We start from the raw sequence: 23,058 nt of genomic DNA, 5'->3' as shown, positions 1-23,058 counted from the left end.
GCACTTCTGTGGTACTTTTCCCACATCTTGTCCATACTGCATAGTTATCTTGCTACATGAATCTTGCTCATTACACAGAGAGTTTCTCAGCTCCTACTGGCAAACACTATTGACTAAATAATATGTCCAGGGTTGGCTGAGAAACTCACAAAGGGGATATCAATCACCATGACAAATTTAACCACTGAACCTTAGGTCACTTTTTATCAAGACACTTTTATGTGTCTTTCTATCTGTGCTTCTGCTTTCCGGCTGGAAGGAAGAAAGTTATGTTCAGAGATGCAAAAGGTAGTCTCTTCCAAAGTAATTCTGCTGATCTCATATCAGGAGACACTGGCTTACCTAAGGTGGTCAACTAGCGAGCAAGCCCTGTACCTTCTGTTGGTCTGAACACTCAGCGAAGTCCCAACTGGAAGGGAAGACTGTCCACTTAAGTTCTTAAGTGAGAGGCAATAGCTTGGTGGTAGAGCATATTCCTTGCACAGAAGGTCCCAAGTTCAGTCCCCTGCATTTCTGTACAAGATCTCAAGTGGCAGAGCTGGCAGCTGCCAGGAGTCAGAGCACAGGACTCAATGGAAAAAAGCAGTTTCATATGGAGTGATACAGGATCAGGTTGCTTTCTTCCACCCAAGCACACATGCCCAAAATGTGTGCCAGCATGGAGAAAATTGCTCCAACCATGTTGTGAGCTACACTATGCAAATGGTTTACCATGCGGTAGCAGCTGCAGCTCAGAACATTTTAAAGTGGGTTAACATACTAGGTAGGCCAATCCTATAACTTCTTTGTGGTCTCCCCTTATTTCCATTTTAATCTTTTCTCCTCTGTGCAGTTTCATTTTAATCCATTCCATTATAGCCCACATGCCAGGAACAGTTTCTTATGTATCATTCTTTTTCAACCTTCAAATCCAGAGTTGCTAACTCTGACTGAAGATATTACTGGAAATTTTTTTTCTCTGGCATGAGATAATGTTGGAAATTCCTGAGACCCCTGTTACAATCTCAGGGAGTTCTTTCAGCTGTCCCCTGGAGATTGACACTGATTCCTGGAGTCATCTAGGCCAATCCTGGAGGGTAGACAAACCTTCTGAGAACACTGCTTCTACAAAACTTTTTCTAATAAACATTTTCTAGTCATTCATTTTCTGCTGCTAACTTTCTTTAATCCCATCCTAGTGACTTATTTATCTTGGTTCTTTCCTCTTATCTTTGATTTGGCCACCTTGATAAAAACCTCAGATTCTTCTAGGAAGGAGGTACATTGCTTTGAGTTTTTGTCAGCACTAAACACGCTGTTACATAATAATAATGTTACAATGGTTGGTAAAATTCAAGAAGGTGATGACATGACTATATGTATAAAAAACAAGTAACTGTTTAAGTCTCAGGGCCAAAGAATATGTTACACAGGAAACCAGTGACTGGGGGCCCAATCCTATCCAATTTTCCAGTGCTGATGCAGTTGTGCCAGTGGGGTGTGCACTGCATCCTGTGGTGGACTAGCAGTCACTGGGGCCTTCTCAAGGTATGGGAACATGTGTTCCCTTACCATGGGGCTGCATTGTGGCTATACCTGAGCTGGAAAGTTGGATAGTATTTGGCCCTGGATCTCCCAACATATCTTTCTTGTCCCAAAACATGTTGCAGGATAGCCCAATTTGGATTAGTATAGCAGCATAAAGGTGGGGGGGACTTTCTCCCTCCATGTAGAGTCCTCAATAAAAATCACCCATGTCCCCAAAGCCATTAATGCTACATAGTTGTGTGTGCATGGATGTGTGTGTGTAATCTGATCAGGAAAATCAGCACAAGGGAAAAGGATTCAAATCTCCTGCCACCTCCCCCTCCCCCCAGCACACCACAGCCACAATTCAAAATGGCTCTCCCACAGTTGCTCTTGGGACAAGAAAAATATAAAAGGAGATGCAATCACAATGGTGATGCAATCAGAAGATGCATCAGGAGATGCAATCCCCTACATAATATGTTGTTTGACCCTTAATCATGTTTCATATTGATGTAATTCAGTGAAGAATACCTTTTACAGATGCATACCTCTGCAAAAACAAAAGGCGAGTCAAACTGGAAGCAGACATGTCCATGCTTAATTGCTTGAACAGAAGCTGGACCACACCGATACATTCCTGAATGTGGAGAACCAAAGAGATCCTGAGTCTCCTACAGTGTCACTGGAATTCTTTCATCCCTGCCTGCCAGAGGCTTCTGGTTTCAGTTCTTTCAATACTGATTATCTACTTGTCCAGTTGTCAGTATGGGCCATTGCAAAAAGCAAAGTTACCAAAAGGTTACATAAATCTAACAGAGTCAATACATATCACATTTACAAACATTTGAGGCAGTCATTTGAAAGCAAGACACCTTTATAAAATTATTTTCCTGTGCTGGAGGAAAACAAAAATCAGATCTCTATAGACAGGAGTGGTCTCTAAGATGAAATTACAAAAGAACACTCTGAATAAAATTTGCACAGGCTCTAGCTGCAATGCCAGGGATTTTACATGGGAAACAACTCTGAAAATCCAGAGCTTGTAGTTCAGTATTGACCTGGTGCAAGGAAGAAGCATGTTTCACAAACATTTCACACTATACAAAATACAGCCCCTTTTCAAACCTCTTTTCTGTAAAGATGCAAAACCTTTTGCAAGAGGACAGGTGTCATCACAACATCCTTGTGCCAATCCAGTTGCACCAACTGTTACCCTGCACATGCCTGATCTCGTCTGATCTCGGAAGCTAAGCAGGGTCAGGCCTGGTTAGTACTTGGATGGGAGACTGCCTGGGAATACCAGATGCTGTAGGCTTATACCATAGTCTTTCGAGACTGAAGGTTGCCAACCAAAGTTTGACAGCTGATGGATATTGGGGATGGACTTCTGCATTTGGCTCCCTCACCTCTGAGCTGCCTGAACAACAAGTTTAGCATGCAGCCAGCAGTGCAGCTGACTTTTGTGACACTCAGGGCCTCCTCTTGCAATGCCACCCCCTGGCCTGGAAATAATGGTGGTGACATGATACTGCAATTACTTCTGATTCCACACCCTTTGAAAAAAACTGGAAGAATTAGACAGCTGCTCAGAGCGGCATTCTGACAGCGGTAGCGCAGGGGCAGGTTCTCCTGCTCTCCCCTCACAGCCACTCTTGGAGCAACTGAGCACTGCTCTGAGCAAACACCCAATTCTTCTGCTTTGAAAAAAAAAAAAAAAAAACAGAAGTCGGCAGCCATGCAGGTAGGTTGATTTCCATGGCGGGGAGGGGAAGCATTGCTTCTCCCAACAGAGTGCTACCTAGGAATCCAGTATCCCCGCTCCCCCCAAACTACCAACTGCATGCAGCCTATATTTCACCTTAAATAAAAACATACCTCCATGTTTAGCAGCAGCATGCCTCTGAAGAGCATTTGTGTTCAATGGGGCTTATACTGCAATCCTATGCAAATTTACTGTGGAGTAAGTCCCTTTGTGTTCAATGGGGCTTATACCCAGGAAGTGTGTATAGGATTGCTGCCTAAGCATGCTGGATTACATGAACCTTTGGCTTCCTTCCGCAGCACTGTCCTTCTGAAGTCAGTTGAAAATCTCCCATTGATTCAAGCAGATCAAACAGCATTGCTAACTAGCCCTGGGACAGGAAGCTGGCTGTTACTTTGCAATTGAAATGGCCTAATCGTCTACTGCTAGTTGCCAGGCATTCAGTCTTGTCCGGTTTTCGCCTGACTTTTTTTTTTAATAATCTACATTAATGAAACACTCCTTAGGATTTGTATAAAAAGAGCTGATTCTCTGAAGCTGAGCTTAATGTTTCATTATTCTGCTTGAATTCAGTTGCAAAAATCAGACTCGCTGTCACGCCAATGATGCATACACTGACAAATCTCAACTTCAGTTCATTAATCCCTTTGCTAATTATCTCAATTTAGATTATATTAGCCCTGTTTGTTCTAATATTCCATTGACTGCTGTTGCTGGGAACGTGAGTACAAGAACAGACCTGCTGAGTTGAACTGAAACTATTATGATGAATTTGATATATTGATCTGCTTCATATTACTAGCTTCCATTCTAAAAGGGCAAAACTCTTATTTTGGCAGGCAGCAAGCTGAGCCCTTAGTGCAGGGACACCAATGGCTTCCAACTGCCACCAAAGGCCACCACTGAGACACTCACTTTACCCCCCAGAGCTGCCATTGGTCCTTCCCTCTTCTGTGACCCAGACCAACCTACTCACACATAGGTTCTATCACAGGAAGCAGTCACTAGTTCATAGATCCCCTACCTAGGGAACCAAGGGTTAAGGAAGTTTAATACAACTTTCCTGATGAGTTTTCATGAGTTCTGCCCCTTACTGGCCCTAAGTTCTTATAAGTTATTGATTGGTTTGCATCACAAGGGGTAGGTGAAACTCTTTCTCTTGAGGCTAAAAGAGAAGTGGTTTCTGAATTGTTCATTTCTTCCAGGAAGTCACACAGGATAGCATTTTAGAAGGGGGAGGGAAATCTTTCCATGGGAAAATACTCCTTACCTACAATAGCAACCATCACCAAAATGTGATCTTGAATTCCGTAAGTTCGCTATGCATCTCCTTTGACTGACATGAAACTACTATCAATCCATTTCATTGGGGTACCCTCAGCCCAAGTATGAAGAACTCTTACCTTTCAGGTGTGTGATGCATTGTTACCTACTACGTGAAAGCCAATAAAATGAGAGACTAAGGGCAAAATCCTACCTTGCGATGGAACAGGCAAACCAAGAGGCTTGCACTGAATTCAGTGCAGGATAAGGGCCCAAGGCAGCTCAGCCAGAGGCAAGGGGAAACTTTTCCCCTTACCTCCGGATAAGGCGCCTTTGCCCCAATGGGTCTCCTCAGACTTGCGCCACCTCCTGAGGTGGTGCAAGTCCAAGGAGAGCAGAGTGGCTTCATGCTGCTCCAAACTACTCAGGAATGATGGTTGGGATCCAGCATAAGTGCTGGATCCCAGCCCTGCGTCCCATTCCCCGCTGCTCCCAGGGCCTCCCACTGCCCACCCTCCCCCCATCCAGGAAGGCCTCCCTCCCACCTCTTTCCCACCCCATAGCCTTGTATCGGCCCACCTGGGTTGACGCAAGGCTCGCCGAGGAAGCTGGCACGGAGGCTTACGTCAGCCTCCACAGGCCAGCACATCTCTGAGTGCCAGCTCGGCTTCCTCCCAAGGCATGTTCCTCTGAGGCCTTATGGCACATTTGCAACCCTCCTGGGCTGGCACAAGGGACTTGCGCCAGCCCATGGGCGCCTCAGGATTGCGTCCTAACAGTCTTCTAATATAACATAGTGAGGAAGAAATGTGATGCCTACCATCACTGTTTTCTTGAGGAGTGCTATCCACAACTTGCCATCCTCCAAAGCCAACAGGAAGATCTGGTCTGCTCATCCAAGCCTCATTCCAGCAGTGGTAGTTCCTTAATGCAGAAAAATAAGAGCATCAGCTTACAAGTAGTAACATCTGTATAAAATAATAGGGCATATTATTATCCATTATAACTATGCCATTAGCTTCAGCTTGTCATTAAATGTTTGGGATTTTTACAGTATCTCCATATCTGTTTTGCATATAATAGTGTGGTGACACCTCTAGATGAAAACAAAGAAAAGATTTTTCATTGAGATCTCCAAACTCACTTTTACTCATTAAGGACTTTGGTCTAACATGCTAGGTTGCTTTTTCTCCATGGGAGAAAGTTTGATTTCTTGAGACACAGTTAGTACTTCTGATAGGACTATTCTCATTGTATATCAACTTTGCACTAGCACACACTGAGTCAAGTTGGGCATGCACTCATCACCATCCTCAGGAACAACCTTTGGAAAGTTACTTTAAATCACTACCTGAGATCTTGGTTATCGGTAGAATACATAAACCACTCCCAAAGCACAGCAGACACACAGTGTACATAACTGGCTTGCCTTGGACTTATCAGCTTGGAAGTCAGCAAGGGCTAGCTTTCGATGACTGTTGTTGGAAATCAGCAAGATCAGGCAAGTTTCAGGGCCTAGACCAAGTTATTAAGAGTGCTATACAGATCAAGTCTGACCCAGCCAATGAGGTACAGTACTCACATGCCAGCAGTAAACGAAGTGTGGAATGCACATTGCAACACAACATCAGTATTGTGGCAAACAGTAGCCAGAATTAGGTGATATACGTACATTCGAGCTTTGCCCACTGGTTGGGCATCATTTTGTTGCAGATGCACAGATTGGGCCTCCAGTGCTCCCCCTTTTTTCCACTACCACTGCTACCCGTGACAGCAACTGGGAGCAGCCATTAGTACAAATCACCTCCTGTCAGGCAGCTCGGAACCTATGCAGAGTTTTTTCATGTTATCACAAAATCACAGCATGACACAGCATGCAAACTGAATATAGGCCCGTAGTTTATGAAGAAATGCCTTTCTTGCCTTAAGATCTTCCAGGAAGACCCTACTGCAGTGATTCTCAAACTGTGCATCACAGCAGTCACAGTGGTGCTGCGGGATGTCCCCAGTGGCCTCTTCTTCCCAGCAATCCTGGTTGCTGCCATCTTGGATCGCCATCTGGAATCCAGTGGTGTACCTAATGATTGTTTAGCCCAGTGATGAACTCAATATGATGTCCTGGAAATGACATCACACCCGGGCATTTTAAAAAGTGAAAATGGGAAAAAATCTGGCTTCTAATCCCAGCAGTTTACCGCCCACTTGCTCTGCTACCTCCCCTCAGACTCCCCCCATATTAACACCTTATTGGTTCCCTGCTGTATTATAACAACACCTAATTGGCTCTTGGTCAGTTTTGAGTTAAGAAAATCCAGTTTTTGTTATATAACGTAGTTGTGTTTTTATTTTCTGGTTATTTGGCTATAACTTTTGATAGAAAAGAGATATTTTGAAGTGGTTTATTTCCTTGCATTCTGCATTAAATTACCTTTCCAATGGTCTATAACATGATGGTATTATTCTTACATACCAAAGTTTTCACAATTTTGTCCACTAGTATCAAACTCAGGTTGTTGCCCCCCCAAGCTTGTTGCCCAGTACAACTGCTACCCCTTGTACTTCCTGAGCTATGCTACTACTTTGATATTGAAAGAAGGATGGTAAGTTTGAGAACCGCTTTCCTAATGAATGCAAGGGAGTGTGTGCTTGGCACTGAGGTATTTGTGTTGGCTATTTGTCTTAGAACCTTCTTGGTAGTGCTGCCTAACAGCGGAACTTCCTAGTGGGGGAAGTCCAAATGGATGGTCCCTTTCTCTTTTTTGGAGAAATCTGTCAATTCTTTATTTATTATTCAGGAAGACCTTTGATAGCAAAGCTAGACAGATTTGATCAATTCCAAATAACACATTTGCATATATTTTCATGCTTCTAATGGGTGCAATCCTAACTTGTGCTGGAAACAGGCAGGCCAGCTGGCCTGCGCTGCATTCAGTGCACATTTGAGGCCAAAAGCAGTGAAACTTGAGGCAAGGGGAAACCTTTCCCCTTACCCTGTGTCGCGCTGCAATAGCCCCAATGGGTCTACTCAGATCTGTGCCACCTGACGAAGTGGCGCAGACCCAAACAGCTTGGAGCCCCATGGTGCTGCCTGGGAACAGGGTCAGGATCCAGCATAATGGCCCTGCCTTCCACCTCCCACCCACCCACCCCCGGGAACGCCCGCCACTCACCCTGCTCCTGCCCCAAAATGCTTCCCTCCCGCCCCCTCCCTGCTCTCCCAATGCCCCCCCCTCAACCCCTGCATTGGCCAAGCTCAGCTGATGCAACTTACCCTTTCTCCAGGGCCCATGTTGGCACGGAGAGGCTGGTGCACATCTGTGCACTGACCTATCTCCCCTTTGAGTGGCACAAAAGTGCTTAATGGCACTTTTGCGACACTCCTGGGCCAGCGCAAGGGACTTGCACTGGCCCAAGTGCAGGTCTGGATTGGGCACTTAGATTGTTAAAAGCAGTCATAGAAGCACTGAAAGCAGTTTTATAGCACTAAAATAGCAGTGTTTAGCAATTTTATATGATCCGTATTTTATCATTTCTGATAAATGATTATCAGGTTAGCTGGCATCAGACCCCTGAAATAAATGAATAAAGAATGCAATGACTTCACAAGTTGGTCACTGCTTTGAGGCCTCTGTACATGCCCAGAGATCGTCAGTGGACACTCTACCCCCTACCAACAGGCAAAACCATTTCCTACATAACCTGTAAATACCTGAGGGAGTGAGGACGATTGAGTATCACCTGAGGCCACTGAAAACCTACAGCTGACCCTCATGCAACTGCTGTGCACTGAAATAATGATGAAAAGAAGCCTACAAAGAATGAACACTTAAAATGTCCCCTCTGGAACAGAAGCTAAGAAGCCCACAGGGTCATCACATACTTTCTGTCCAGAATATCTTAAAGAAGAACTCTCATAAAAAGAAGTTTGGCCTTGTAGTTTTCGTTCTACTGGTTTATTAGCACTCAAGAAAGAGTGCAAATAAGGGAGAAGTCACTTTTCTCAGAAGTGACTTCTTTGAATAAGCCCAGAAGTGAATAAGCCCAGAAATCACTTTTCAGACAAGCTTCAAGAGATTTGAGCCATAGTGGGGAAAGCAGGAGGGGAGGGCAGCAGTTTCCTTTTTAAAATTTATTCTGCCAGCAGAGAAAAAAAGGATAATTACATTACTATAACCACTGTTACCTTTACTCAGTGTGATAATGTTAACAATAATGTCTCAGCAAATATGAGGATTATTAAGCTCAGACTGTTTCATTAATAATGGGTAGAGAAAAGAGAATTGAGAAGTTGGGAAAGGGGGATCTGAGGCTTGTCTAACAAGACATTTCAAAGTGGAAATGAAAGCCAGGATGAGGGAGAAAATTGTCAGGCGAAATAATGAAGCGGGACGACATGAAAAAAGGAATTATTCAAGGAAAGCAATGCACACAACTTGAATTTTTGATACAGCTGGGAATGCTACATGTTGAATCAGTCTTGCAGAGCCTTGCCAGTGGTGGCTGGCAGATGGAAAAGAAGCACTTTAGGGTGAGTGAGTTTGGAGGTTTGGTACGACCAGAAAAAGGTGGAAAGTGGGAGCACTCAGCATCTTCTCTGTCATGCAAGGCAACATGTGTGAAAATTCTACATTTTAGAGGTCAGTGGCCAGCAAACAATACAGCTGTGTATGTATAGGACCAAGGATAAGATTGCTTGGGAAACAACAGGGGGGATAGGGCGGAACTGGTGGCAGTGAACATTATAAGGGGTTTGGGCTCAGCTCATAATGGGGTCAAAGCTCCTCAACTGGGAGGATCTAAAGTGGGCTGCCACCACTAATTTCCATTCCAAAGCAGCAAAATAACCAGTATCAGTGTTGTCAGCAGGATCTTCAGCTAGTTAAAATAACTTGGGAGAAGAAAAAAACCTCCCGCGTTGCCACTAAGGCTAAAATTGATAAGAGCTCCAGCAGCCGAGATTCTGCTAGACGGCAGCCATCTTTCCCCCTCCTCAGTATGTCCCAAGCGGATTGTTTCTAATAGGATAAAATTTGGAACTGAAATGATTTTGCTACCAAATATTCTCTTAAAAGTTCTCCTTCGTGATTTTTTTTCTTTCCTTTCCTTTTTACAACTGCTATGCTGATTGCAGGCATCTCCATTTGATAGTGATATTTGAGCTGAATGTGTGATGTTCAGCAATTGAAATGTTGCAGTGTTTGATTGCTGATGTGCAACTGATAGATGATACACAATCATAAATTGCAATGAGTTTTAAACTGGGAACACTTTGGAGAATGCTTTCCACAGAGCAGTGTTGGGCCTCACCATCACCCATTTTGAACTGACTGTCCATGTGACTTACACTACCCTCAATATTCTGCTATGGCTGTACATTACAGTAGAGCAGTGGTTCCCAAACTGTGAGCTGTGACTCCCTGGAGAGCTGTGGAAACCAGCCAGGGAAGCCACGGAATCTTTGTGAAAAACCTACCACCCTCTACAATGTATAGGATTGCAGCCCTAATGGGGAGCCATGACCAATGGCCCAGTAGCTCAAAGGAGCCGCCAGCCAAAAAAGTTTGGAAACCACTGCAGTAAATAGTGGTGAAGAAGTTGTCTTTTAGCTGTTCTTCTCTTTGAAGAAACCCAGATAAGCTTCCAAAGAATCTAGGGACCGCCAGAAAATAGTTTGAAAATTATTTCCATTCCATATTCCCTAGTATTTATCATTAGATGCAATATTATGTAACATGAGGTGTTTTAACATCTAATGGTATTTAGCATCTGACAGCATTTGACAGATAACATGCAATGGTAATTAGTATGTGGCATCCAATAAAGATATCATATTTGAAACCTACCATAAAAAATCATATCATAAAAACAACGCAAAAAAATGCCAAAAGTCTAAAGCGGTGTTTCTCAAAGTGCAGGTCAGGACCCACTAGATGGGTTGCAAACCAATTTCAGGTGGGTCCCCATTCATTTCAATGTTTTATTTTTAATATAGTAGACTTGGTGCTACCATGGTATGTGATTGCATTTGGGGAAATGTGACAGATCTGTACTTTTAACAAGCTACTATGTTTATTCTTTTGATAATGATAGTAGTCATTGAGACTTACTTCTGGGTAAGTATGGGTAGGATTGCAAACTAGGATTGTTAAAAATTTTCTTGCTTGACGATGTCACTTCCGATCATGACATCACTTCCAGTGGGTCCTGACTGATTCTCATTCTAAAAGGTGGGTCCGGGTGCTAAATGTGTGAGAACCACTGGTCTAAAGTATTCAATTTTGAATTTTGAGTTTAAAGTTTCACATTTAAATCATACATCTGAATTTTGAGTTGAAACTGCTCACTGAACAATGTTATTCATGAACATTCTAGTTACATAATTGACTGGGTCAATTTGTGTTCTGGTCACGATAAGGAAACCGGATTTCTTGACGTGCTAAATGACTGTGGCTTAGATCAGCTAGTCAAGGAGCCCACCAGAGGACAGGTGACTCTGGATTTAATTTTGTGCGGTACGCAGGACCTGGTTAGAGATGTAAACGTTACTGAGCCATTGGGGAACAGTGATCATGCTGCGATCCGTTTTGACGTGCACGTTGGGGGAAGAATACCAGGCAAATCTCTGACAAAAACCCTTGACTTCCGACGGGCGGACTTCCCTCAAATGAGGAGGCTGGTTAGAAGGAGGTTGAAAGGGAGGGTAAAAAGAGTCCAGTCTCTCCAGAGTGCATGGAGGCTGCTTAAAACAACAGTAATAGAGGCCCAGCAGAGGTGTATACCGCAAAGAAAGAAGGGTTCCACTAAATCCAGGAGAGTGCCCGCATGGCTAACCAGCCAAGTTAGAGAGGCTGTGAAGGGCAAGGAAGCTTCCTTCCGTAAATGGAAGTCTTGCCCTGATGAAGAGAATAAAAAGGAACATAAACTGTGGCAAAAGAAATGTAAGAAGGTGATAGGGGAGGCCAAGCGAGACTATGAGGAACGCATGGCCAGCAACATTAAGGGGAATAATAAAAGCTTCTTCAAATATGTTAGAAGCAGGAAACCCGCCAGAGAAGCGGTTGGCCCTCTGGATGGTGAGGGAGGGAAAGGGGAGATAAAAGGAGACTTAGAGATGGCAGAGAAATTAAATGAGTTCTTTGCATCTGTCTTCACGGCAGAAGACCTCGGGCAGATACCGCTGCCCGAACGGCCCCTCCTGACCGAGGAGTTAAGTCAGATAGAGGTTAAAAGAGAAGATGTTTCAGACCTCATTGATAAATTAAAGATCAATAAGTCACCGGGCCCTGATGGCATACACCCAAGGGTTATTAAGGAATTGAAGAATGAAGTTGCAGATCTCTTGACTAAGGTATGCAACTTGTCCCTCAAAACGGCCACGGTACCAGAAGATTGGAGGATAGCAAATGTCACGCCTATTTTTAAAAAGGGAAAGAGGGGGGACCCGGGAAACTATAGGCCGGTCAGCCTAACATCCATACCGGGTAAGATGGTGGAATGCCTCATCAAAGATAGGATCTCAAAACACATAGATGAACAGGCCTTGCTGAGGGAGAGTCAGCATGGCTTCTGTAAGGGTAAGTCTTGCCTCACAAACCTTATAGAATTCTTTGAAAAGGTCAACAGGCATGTGGATGCGGGAGAACCCGTGGACATTATATATCTGGACTTTCAGAAGGCATTTGACACGGTCCCTCACCAAAGGCTACTGAAAAAACTCCACAGTCAGGGAATTAGAGGACAGGTCCTCTCGTGGATTGAGAACTGGTTGGAGGCCAGGAAGCAGAGAGTGGGTGTCAATGGGCAATTTTCACAATGGAGAGAGGTGAAAAGCGGTGTGCCCCAAGGATCTGTCCTGGGACCGGTGCTTTTCAACCTCTTCATAAATGACCTGGAGACAGGGTTGAGCAGTGAAGTGGCTAAGTTTGCAGACGACACCAAACTTTTCCGAGTGGTGAAGACCAGAAGTGATTGTGAGGAGCTCCAGAAGGATCTCTCCAGACTGGCAGAATGGGCAGCAAAATGGCAGATGCGCTTCAATGTCAGTAAGTGTAAAGTCATGCACATTGGGGCAAAAAATCAAAACTTTAGATATAGGCTGATGGGTTCTGAGCTGTCTGTGACAGATCAGGAGAGAGATCTTGGGGTGGTGGTGGACAGGTCGATGAAAGTGTCGACCCAATGTGCGGCGGCAGTGAAGAAGGCCAATTCTATGCTTGGGATCATTAGGAAGGGTATTGAGAACAAAACGGCTAATATTATAATGCCGTTGTACAAATCGATGGTAAGGCCACACCTGGAGTATTGTGTCCAGTTCTGGTCGCCGCATCTCAAAAAAGACATAGTGGAAATGGAAAAGGTGCAAAAGAGAGCGACTAAGCTGATTACGGGGCTGGGGCACCTTCCTTATGAGGAAAGGCTACGGCGTTTGGGCCTCTTCAGCCTAGAAAAGAGACGCTTGAGGGGGGACATGATTGAGACATACAAAATTATGCAGGGGATGGACAGAGTAGATAGGGAGATGCTCTTTACACTCTCACATAATACCAGAACCAGGGGACATCCACTAAAATTGAGTGTTGGGCGGGTTAGGACAGACAAAAGAAAATATTTCTTTACTCAGCGTGTGGTCGGTCTGTGGAACTCCTTGCCACAGGATGTGGTGCTGGCGTCTAGCCTAGACACCTTTAAAAGGGGATTGGACGAGTTTCTGGAGGAAAAATCCATTATGGGGTACAAGCCATGATGTGTATGCGCAACCTCCTGATTTTAGGAATGGGTTAAGTCAGAATGCCAGATGTAGGGGAGAGCACCAGGACGAGGTCTCTTGTTATCTGGTGTGCTCCCTGGGGCATTTGGTGGGCCGCTGTGAGATACAGGAAGCTGGACTAGATGGGCCTATGGCCTGATCCAGTGGGGCTGTTCTTATGTTCTTATGTTCTTATGTTAGTCATTAAAGGATGACATGTCCCTGTTTTGAATACCTGTGAATGTTTGTTTCAGCTCTGACTTGTTTCAGTACAAGTCATTTGTGAGAGTTTATCCAGGATTGGGCCAGCATGCAGAGAGTTTATGATAGAAGGTCACAATTCTGCTTTTGTAAAATGGTTTCTGGCAGCCACTTTAGAAGCACTGCCACAAATGGGGGCAGTGAGGGAAGACCGCCACCAGAACCAAACAGTTATGTCCAATGGCAGTGGGACAGGGGGTTGGGCAGAATGGGGAGGGTAAAGGAAGGAATGGAAAGGAGATAGGGCAGGGAGGAGTGGATTGAGGTCAGAAAGGGCGTACTACTGGTGACAGCGGTACCACTGATATCATATCCCCCTTCCAGACCTTGTTCTGCTTGCCCCAGGTGCATTCAGACTTGTGCCAGCAAAACAGATAGCACAGATCCATGAAGACCCATGCAGGCAGTGGAAGCTTACCCCCTGGTAAGGGAACAAATGTTCCTTTACCCAGAGATGACCTCCGGGGCCTGAAACTTCTCTTCAGGATGCAGCACATGCCACACTGGTGCAATTGCATCAGACAAGGGGGAGTTAGGAGTGGGCTATAAACGTTTGTCTGGAAATCACAAAATACTATGCAATCATTTTCAGCGCAGAGATAACTCTGTGTGAAATATTTTGTCAGATCTCCAGATTGTTTTTGCATTGCTTTGTATGCATCCATTCCTACCAACATTGGTAGGAATAGATTACATTTCTTAGTATTTCTGAACAACAAGCATGTTCATTCTGAATTTTTTTTACACAAAATTTGTAGGAAGGTGATTGCTGAATCATCCCTGAAAATGATCAAAGAGGTTTTTATCATTTTCAAAAAATGCAGGTTTTAATTTTTAAACCTTTGAAAACATGCGTAGGTGTGATAGTTAGATGTCATTCACTTCTGTATGTTTAGTTGGGGAAGGTGCTCCACTTCTACAATGAATTTCAGTGGATAAAAACTTCAATGAAACAGTGCCCTCAGCTGAACTGTGGTTGTCTGAATAATTTTAGCATGGAAGATGTAGCAGCTAAGCTGAAAACAGAAATTGGCGGTAATGTATGCAGGAATTATTGTACCATTCAAGGTCAATTCCATGGGTGTGCAACATTTGCAATGATAATTGCAAATGGACCAAACAAAGCAATAGAGACTGTATTAAAAAAGAACAGACAGGTTTTATATCAGAAAATCTAGCCCCCTCCGTGTGTGTGCGTGCGCGTGCGTGCGTGTGTGTTAAAAAAATTTAGATTCCAGCTATGAGCTGAAAGTCCAAAATCAAACTGCACCTCAATCATATACTCAGAGCCAAAGCCTGTTGATGCTGGCTGAACAAGCATTCTGCCAGAGTTAACTACGGCAGTTGTAATAACCCTTCCAGCAGTGCACAGAGTCATGCACTGCTGGAGTGCCGGCAGGAAGGCCAGAGCCTTCCTCCACACACTGGAGGATCATCATGAACCTGCTGAGAGTAGGAAAGTTGGTAGGGGAGGCAGAATGGGGTGGGGAGGGTGGGACAAGGCAGCGATGGAGGCAGGGTATACTGGCTCCAGGAAGGGGGCAGTTTCAATGGCAGTGGTGGTGATAGAATCCTAGCCCATTTCCTGGATCAAATCCTGCAGACTGGTCCACACAGATCTGTGCCTACAATTTTGCAAGCACAGGTCCAAGTTGAACCTTCTGCACTGTGGAGGCTTATTCTTGGTAAGGGGACAAATGTTCCTCTGAGACTGAGGTTGTAGACTTAGGGTGCAATCCTAACCCCTTAGGTCAGTGCTTTCCAGCACTGGCACAGTGGTACCAATGGGATGTGTGCTGAATCCTGCAGTTGGGTGTCACTCACAAAGGCCTCCTCAAAGTAAGGGAATGTTTGTTCCCTTACCTCGGAACTTCATTGCCCTTATGTCAGTGCTGAAAAGCACTGCCACAAGGGGTTAGGACTGTGCCCATAAGTGGTCACCTTCTGAACTGTATCAATACAGATTGCCGATGTGGGATTATTTCTTTGAATGCTTTCCACATAAGGAAACACATAGTAATCAGGAAGGCAGGTTTAGCATAGCTAACTCCCTGACATGCTAGCTTGCTACATGCAGGGAGTTTTTATTTTGTGCAGTGTTAAAAAAAAATGTTCTGCAGTCTCAAGTGGCATATTCCAGAATTCTTCTACTTTAATATGCAGAATATGGCACTCACTGCTGTGCTTAAGCAAGTAATTTTCAGTCCCCACTGTGCAGGTGCACATGCTTTTGTGTCCTATCACACCTGTAAAATAAGGAAAGTAATCTTGGCCTGCCTTTTGGGATTTTGTAAATATTAATGATACAATGTATGTGAAATGATTTGATTACTTATAAATTACACCAGATTAAACATTATTGCTTCTGCCATTATCATAACAATCATATTGATATGAATGAGATGGAAATCAACAGACTTGGCTTGATGGGGCAACACAACATCTGCCCATGCTGCTGGGCAAATCGACAAGGGACATGCAGGGGCAAACTGCATGGCTTGCTATAGTTCCGATAAGCATCCCTGTTGCCATAGTGTTGGGGATGCTACATCCAGGTGTTGTGGAGGAGGGGTTGCATGAGCGGGAGGACCAGTGTGGAAAGTTTTAAAAGCCCCGTTGCCTGCTCGTGAGGACCAAAGCGGCCAGATACCTGGGCCGAGGTCATTTCGCAGGTGGCTACCCAAAGGCAGGGAGCACTCAACTGCGACCTGGGTTACCAACAAACTCGGCGCAGTGGAGGCTGACTCGGCTGCATCTTAACCCCCTCTCCACAAGCAGTCTGAAGCCATGGATGAGGTACAGAAAGGCCCCAATGCTTCCACCACTCCAAGAGGAACAGGGACAGACCACCCCAGAGTCACAACCCCACCCTTATGCCACGTGTTTCATACTTTTACTAGGCCTTGGTTCTCCAATCAGAAATCTAAACCTGTCACCATATTTCTATTACTGTTTTATTTTTTTTATATTGAGATACACTGAAATTATATTAGAAACACTTAACGTTCTAGAACACTTCTATAGCTAGAGAGAAAGAGACCTGAGTGAAAATCCCAGATAAGAACATTGCTGAAACTGGGAGTGTTGCTAGAAAGTCAGGTCAAAAACACTGGAGGTAAACTTCATCCATTCATAGAACTTTTACCAGCACATTATGTCTCTATCTGTATATTTATATCTCCCTATATAATTTTGTTGGAAACATTTTCACTCTGTCTTCCCCCCATTACTGCAGGAGTATAGTTCAGACAGAACAAAAACACACTATACACTCCATTTTGCTGAAGAAATAAATGCTTAAAAATTGTTATAAATATCCTGGATGTGGCCTTTTAAAAATACTACATTATACTCACATCAAGATGATGGCAGAAAACAATTTAGAGGAAGGTTTCCATAGAACAATAGAAAGTAACTGAAGAGAAAGGACACAGAGGAGAAACAGAAAGAACCACAGGTTAAATTAATGTATGCCCCAAGAGGCTATGTGCATCATGTAGCAATAAATATACTATGAAGAGAGGAGATTAAAGGGGAAGTGCAGAAGGTAATCAAGCTTCCAAAAGAGGGGGGGAAGTGAGATTTAAACCACTATGATCCTCCCCTTAGTTGATATAGGTCTGCATTTACTTTAATTCTGAAGTAGGCTTAGAAGGAGCAGTGAAGAATGAATGCCTCAGTAAAATGAAAGGCATACAAAAACATGAAATATACATAGGGGAGGAGCAAAAACAAATCATTCCCTATGACTCAGAGAATAGTCTGACAGCACAAGGTGCAGTTCTACCAACAAAACGAAGCAGATCTGACTCTGTAAGTTGGCAGACTGGGAGATCACTGGGAAAGAGCTGTATATAAGCTGCCCTGAAGAAAAGTAACATATCAGCATGGGAGGATAATAAAGAAGAGATTTTAAAATGGACCATTTCAGCTATAAAGTGTGAGACATTAACAATATGCAACTGATACCCTCTACATCAGCTGTCTAAAACACTGTGAGATAAGTAGGCGCAATTCTAACCCCTTATGTCAGTGCTTTCCAGCACTGACATAAGGGCAATGTAGCTCTGAGGTAAGGGAACAAACATTCCCTTACTTTGAGGAGGCCTCCGCGAGTGACACCCAACTGCAGAATGTGGCACACGTCCCATTGGCACAGCTATGCCAGTGCTGGAAAGTACTGACATAAGGGGTTAGGATTGCACCCTTAGTTGTTTCCATAATAACGCATGTGGACTTCCAGGTCATTGACACTGAAATTACAAGTTTTTGCTCTTCCTCTTTGAATGCTGTTGTACAAAACATGTGCTGGCTGTTCAGGGTCACATAATTCTGATTTGCTCCTTGCCCACCAATGGCATTCAGTGGCAGAGGGCACAGATAAACATACCTCAAAACCATGGCTACTGAGCTCTGGAAACTCTGGAGCCTTGTGGTTCTCAGAAGTACTTATTCCTTTTCTGGGCTAAGCTCAGGGATAGCCAGTTCGGAGACTTACAGCCCAATGCAGTGTAAATTCCCTTGTAGCCATGCAATGGTGCTGGTACGGCCACCACTGCATCCTGTGTGGGAATTTCAGCTGCTGGAGGTCTGTGCAGGGCAAGGGGACAATGGAACAACTTAGACTTGCACCAGTAATATTGCTGAAGGAAGTCCATGTTGCCCTGTGTTGCCAGATCAGGCCCAGGAAGGGGTTAAATGTGGCATGCAGCAGCGCCACCAATCCTGCCCCCCTACTGGACCCAATCCATTCATCCCCCACCCTGTTGACACCCTGTCATTGACCCTTTCCACCATCCCCCACCCCTTTCTGCCTCCATGCTGCTCAACGTGGAAACAACCTACCTTCCCCAGTGCATGCAGGCCAATGTAGGCCTTCATGCCATTGCTGTCAGCTGTTATGCCATTGCAAAGTGCTTTACAGCATTTTTGGAATGGCAAGCACAGATGCAACACATGCTGTGTCAGTGCACAAGCCAGTCAGGATTCTGCCATAAAAAGTAGAATCTGGCTGTACACAGTTCTAATTGACTAATGGCTTTGAGCCCAATCCTGGGTTCGACATGCCAGCTTACTGCAGGGGCACACAGTCGCGAGGTGCTGCCCGCGGCTGCCGCGGACATGTTGGATGTTTTCAGTGCCGTCACAGCCACATGCCACGGGAGCACAGGATTGGGCCACCCAATGCCACACTCACACCTCTTTCCACCTCCCTGAAGCAGTTTTGCAATGTGAAAAAACAATGGAGGTTTAAAAAAAAACCAAAAAAAAAACAGGCAGTATATGAATTTTTATTCACAAAAGTATAACAGAGGTGCTTATACAAGTGAAGAAACAAGTACATTGCCTGCCTAAAGCAAGGAGAAAAGACAAAACAGACAACTAACAGCATTTGAAGCAGAGGTGCACCTGTCAATTGCAGCACAAAGGTGGGGGGGTTAAACCAGGCCCATCCCACTGGAGAAAAATCACATCTGCTCATATTTTTAGGTATATGTGAATGTACACTGTATGTGTGTTACTCTTTCAGGCACAAGGCCAGTGAAAAATTGCAGTGGTTCCACTGGAGAAACAACAACCCGAACCAGCTTGCTGCCCTCACAAGCAGCCCAAACCTAAGCATGTTTACTCAGAATTAAGTCCCATTGGGTTCAACTGGGTAAATGTTAAGGAGGCCTCCTCAAGGTAAGGGAATGTTTGTTCCCTTACTTTGGGGCTGCATTGTGGCTGCATCTGTGCTAAAAAGTTGGATAAAATTGGGCCCTCAGTTTCTGAGCAAGAAGACATTTGGTACTTTAACAGTGAGAACTGTGGCTTTAAGAGTTTTCACCACAATGAAGATTCATATGCAAAACAAAAAATACAAGTGGGAATCACTGGAATGACTCATGTTGTCCTAAAAGGTCCCTGACTGGATTAAAAAAGTAGAAAATGTGAGCATATCACTGAAATAATGAAAGGTAACATAAGAATAGATCCAGTTTTCATACAAAGTTTTAACTGTCTGCACTGTTTCTAAGCTTCATGTAGAAACAGTACAATGTGGTTTATAATTTATTTTTTTCTCTATGGAGGGGTGGGTAGTCAATGACCTATATTATGAACCTACCCTAGTGTATAGTATTCCATCCTTCTATTTATAGAAAGTAGCAGTAGTACAAGTCCTCGTATTTAAGGACTCCAGTGAGAAAACCAACAGCCCAGTCCTTTCCTCCACCCAGCAGAGCGATGTTGTGGCGCCAAAACCACCTCTGTTGCATCCTAGAGGCTGCTGGAGGTCTTCCCAAGGAAGAGTGTTCTCTTGCCCCAGGGTAACCCCCAGCACCCACAATAGGGCTACTTGGACTTGTGCCAGCAAAATAGCTGGCGCCAATCCAAACAACCCTGTGTCAGGAAATCAGGCCTGGGAAGGGGGTTAGGATATGGTCCCATTCCTGCCCCACTCCTGGGACTTATATACTGCCTCTCCACCCTTCCCTACCCCATTAACCCTTCCCCACCTATGTTCTACCCTACCCCCACCTCTCCGCTGGCCTTTGGAGATCTTAACTTCTCTGGTGGGCTCAGGCATTTGACTGGCACCGGCAGGCCGGCACAGCCCTCTGTGCTGGCACCATGAGCCTCTGCACTGCCACAACATGCCTTATGGCATATTTGCACGTGCTTATCCCACTGGCAGAGGCCAGAACAGGACTGTGCTGTAAGTGCTGATTTTTATCAATATGTCATTGTTACAGTCAACTTAAAACTGCCTTTTAAACTTAAACTTAAAACTTACCAGACTGAGTCTTTCGTGAGTTTGGAATCCACCTGTCCCTCTTCATCCAAAAAGATATCCAGCTGCAAATTGGCATCGTTATCATGAGCTGAGGAATAGTTGGTGACCACTCTTCCAGGAATTCCTATGCATCTCAAAACTGTAAGAGAAGAGGGATATATGGAAAAACTTGCTCCAGCCCATATAGTGACACTTGTGTGAAAGAGTGAGTATAGGGTGTTAAACAGCTGGGATTACTGAGAGTAGATATACTGACTGATAGCCCAAGCCTATGCATGTCTACTCAGAAGTAAGTCTCATTAAAGTCAATGGGGCTTACTCCCAGGAAAGTGTGGATAGGATTGGGCTGTAAGTGGCTTGAGATACTTACTGGCTTCCCCTCTGGAATTATTCTAGAAAATGGATTTCCTGACTATATTTTTAGTGGTGTCATGCCAATCGTGGCTGAACTGCAATACACAAAGATTGAAGGATGTATAAGTACAATTGGATTTATCTAAGTTAGCATAAATTAATAAGGCTGTATTTTTCAAACCACTCCTCCATTATAATTGATTTCCATTTTGCCACCTAGATCATTTCATTTACTGGATATTTTTTTGCAGTTTTAGCAATATAGTGGAAACAAGCTGGCACACACTGAGTGCAATTATTAAGTTTAATGTGAAAGTAAGGAAACTAACAGGGTGTATTATTTAACTGCCTGAGGCAGGCCACCTTTCCGTGCCTAATTGAATACTGCAGCCAGACTGCTGACAGGAGCTGGATGCTATGATCATATTACATCTCTACTGAAAGAGCTTCATTGGCTCTCAGTTTGTTTCTAGGATCAATTCAAAGTGCTAGGCTTGACCTTCAAAGTCCAAAACAGCCTGTGACTATCAGCCCAATTCTGAGCTGAGCAGCTGTACCCCAGCTATGGAACTCCCTCCCCTTTATTCAGACACCTCCCCTCTTCACTTGAACTGATTGGATTTGCTTCTCTCTCTCTCTCTCTCTCTCTCTCTCTCTCTCTGTGTGTGTATTGGTTGCTGCTCTCATGACAATTAATACTGCTTTAACTATTGATTCTAGCACGTGTGTGCACCTACGTGTACAGGCTATTTGTTTTTAATTGCACAATGCTGTATATAATATCATGGCATATTAGTTAAATTTTTAACTGCTGTCTTTATAATCTTCTTTGATATTTTATCAAATATCTTACAACCTCATCCTAACTAGGGTTACACAGCCTTTTATGACAACAGACCTCAGTTCACCCAGCCATTTTGGGAGCAACACCACAAACAGCAGCAACACTGAAGGCCTGCTTCTGCTACCAGCTATCTCCAGCAGTGCAGGTAAGCCAGCAGTGGGGGCAGTTAAAATAGATTTTTAACCCCTTCAGCTATGGCACACATCTTCATCTTGAAAGGTAAGGAAAAATGGCACCAGCTTCCAGGAAATATTGCATATTCCACTTGCCTATTGTCTATATACTTATTGACACCTCTACTGCTAATTTAGAGAGAATGGTATGAAACACTGATGTTATGGCAGCGGCATGCAGTAGCAGCCACTGGTGATAATTCTGCTGCCCTATTAAGGTCATTGTTCATCAAGCCTGGGAGGAGGTCACTAGTTTGTGGAAGGGATCTTTAACTGGGTCTGCACTGGGATCCGTTAAAGGGCCTGTTAAGACCCTCAGTATTATTTTGGACAGTCCTGCTGTAGTTCATATTCTGCAGCCTAAGGGCACTACAGTGTTTTATGCAGAAGAATAATGTCACCCATTCATTTTAATTGTTTGATGGCAAATTACCTGGATGCATCCAATACTATATGCACCTATTGATTAAGCTTAATTTGAATGCCCTCCCAGACTTCTAGCTCATGAGCCATCAGGGCTCATTGGAAATAATTCAGCTGACAATTTCAAGATTAATGGCTTTGCTCCTTCTTTTTCAGAATGCTTTAGCATTTTTAACAGATGACTGTCCCAACATATTCAATATGGTAACCTTGGGGAGCTGTATAGTTGCAGCCATAAAGTATTAGAAGTTCTATACAGCTTAAAATTAAATCAGAGGTAGATATTGCAGGATGTGTACAGATTAAACAATGAGTACAGAATTTATCATTTAAATACGATGGCCATAGGATGCTGCTGTCATTGGTATGCTGTGCACATTTTTTCTGGAGTTCTGTTGACATGGGATTGTCATTAACAAATGTGATTTTATATTACATATTTTTAATGTTGGATTTTTTTATGTAAATCACTTTGAGTTTAGAAACAGCAGTATAGAAATGCAATAAATAAATAAATAAATAAATAAATAACCCACAATTAAGCCGCCTGGGTTTGTGTGGGGATCTTGATGGGCCTTCTGTACAAATATTCACAGCTCTTGATCTCACAAACTGCAAGATCTGCATATAGCCTGTATAGATCCCCCCACACCTACTGTCATTTGTCAGTTGTTGCTGGGAAATCTACAGATCAGGCAGGTGCTAGTCCCCTGCTCTCTGTGACACTGAGGCTTCTCATTGGGAGAGGCAATGGCTGAGAGTACCGAGTGGGAGGGTCACACCACAAACCAGAAGCTTCCTAGCCTTGGGAATCATGGAATGCTAGACCTGATCTGCTGCCTTCTCTCAGTCTGACTAACTTGTCACTGAGGGAGACAACTCCCATCAGTGGCCTTACTAGGGGGGTGCGGGTCGCACCAGGTGACGCACCGGGGGGGGGTGATG

General features: G+C 44.1%; 1 protein-coding gene across 1 annotated transcript in view; it reads right to left on the bottom strand.

Annotated features, from left to right (window-relative positions):
• F13A1 (coagulation factor XIII A chain) overlaps window positions 1–23,058 on the bottom strand; it is a 98,456-nt gene that overhangs the window by 20,570 nt on the left and 54,828 nt on the right. The window contains exons 8-10 of the mRNA XM_066625772.1: window positions 20,320–20,458; window positions 5,355–5,458; window positions 2,058–2,146 (exon numbers count right to left, since the gene is read on the bottom strand). Of these exons, the coding sequence (XP_066481869.1) occupies window positions 2,058–2,146; window positions 5,355–5,458; window positions 20,320–20,458 (332 nt within the window). The remainder of the gene's footprint in view (window positions 1–2,057; window positions 2,147–5,354; window positions 5,459–20,319; window positions 20,459–23,058) is intronic.

Source organism: Tiliqua scincoides, chromosome 4 (assembly GCF_035046505.1).
Source record: "Tiliqua scincoides isolate rTilSci1 chromosome 4, rTilSci1.hap2, whole genome shotgun sequence".
In the NCBI taxonomy this organism is placed as follows: Eukaryota; Metazoa; Chordata; class Lepidosauria; order Squamata; family Scincidae; genus Tiliqua; species Tiliqua scincoides.
The sequence above is the reverse complement of the archived record's forward strand: the minus strand, read 5'-3'. Positions and strand labels throughout refer to the sequence as shown.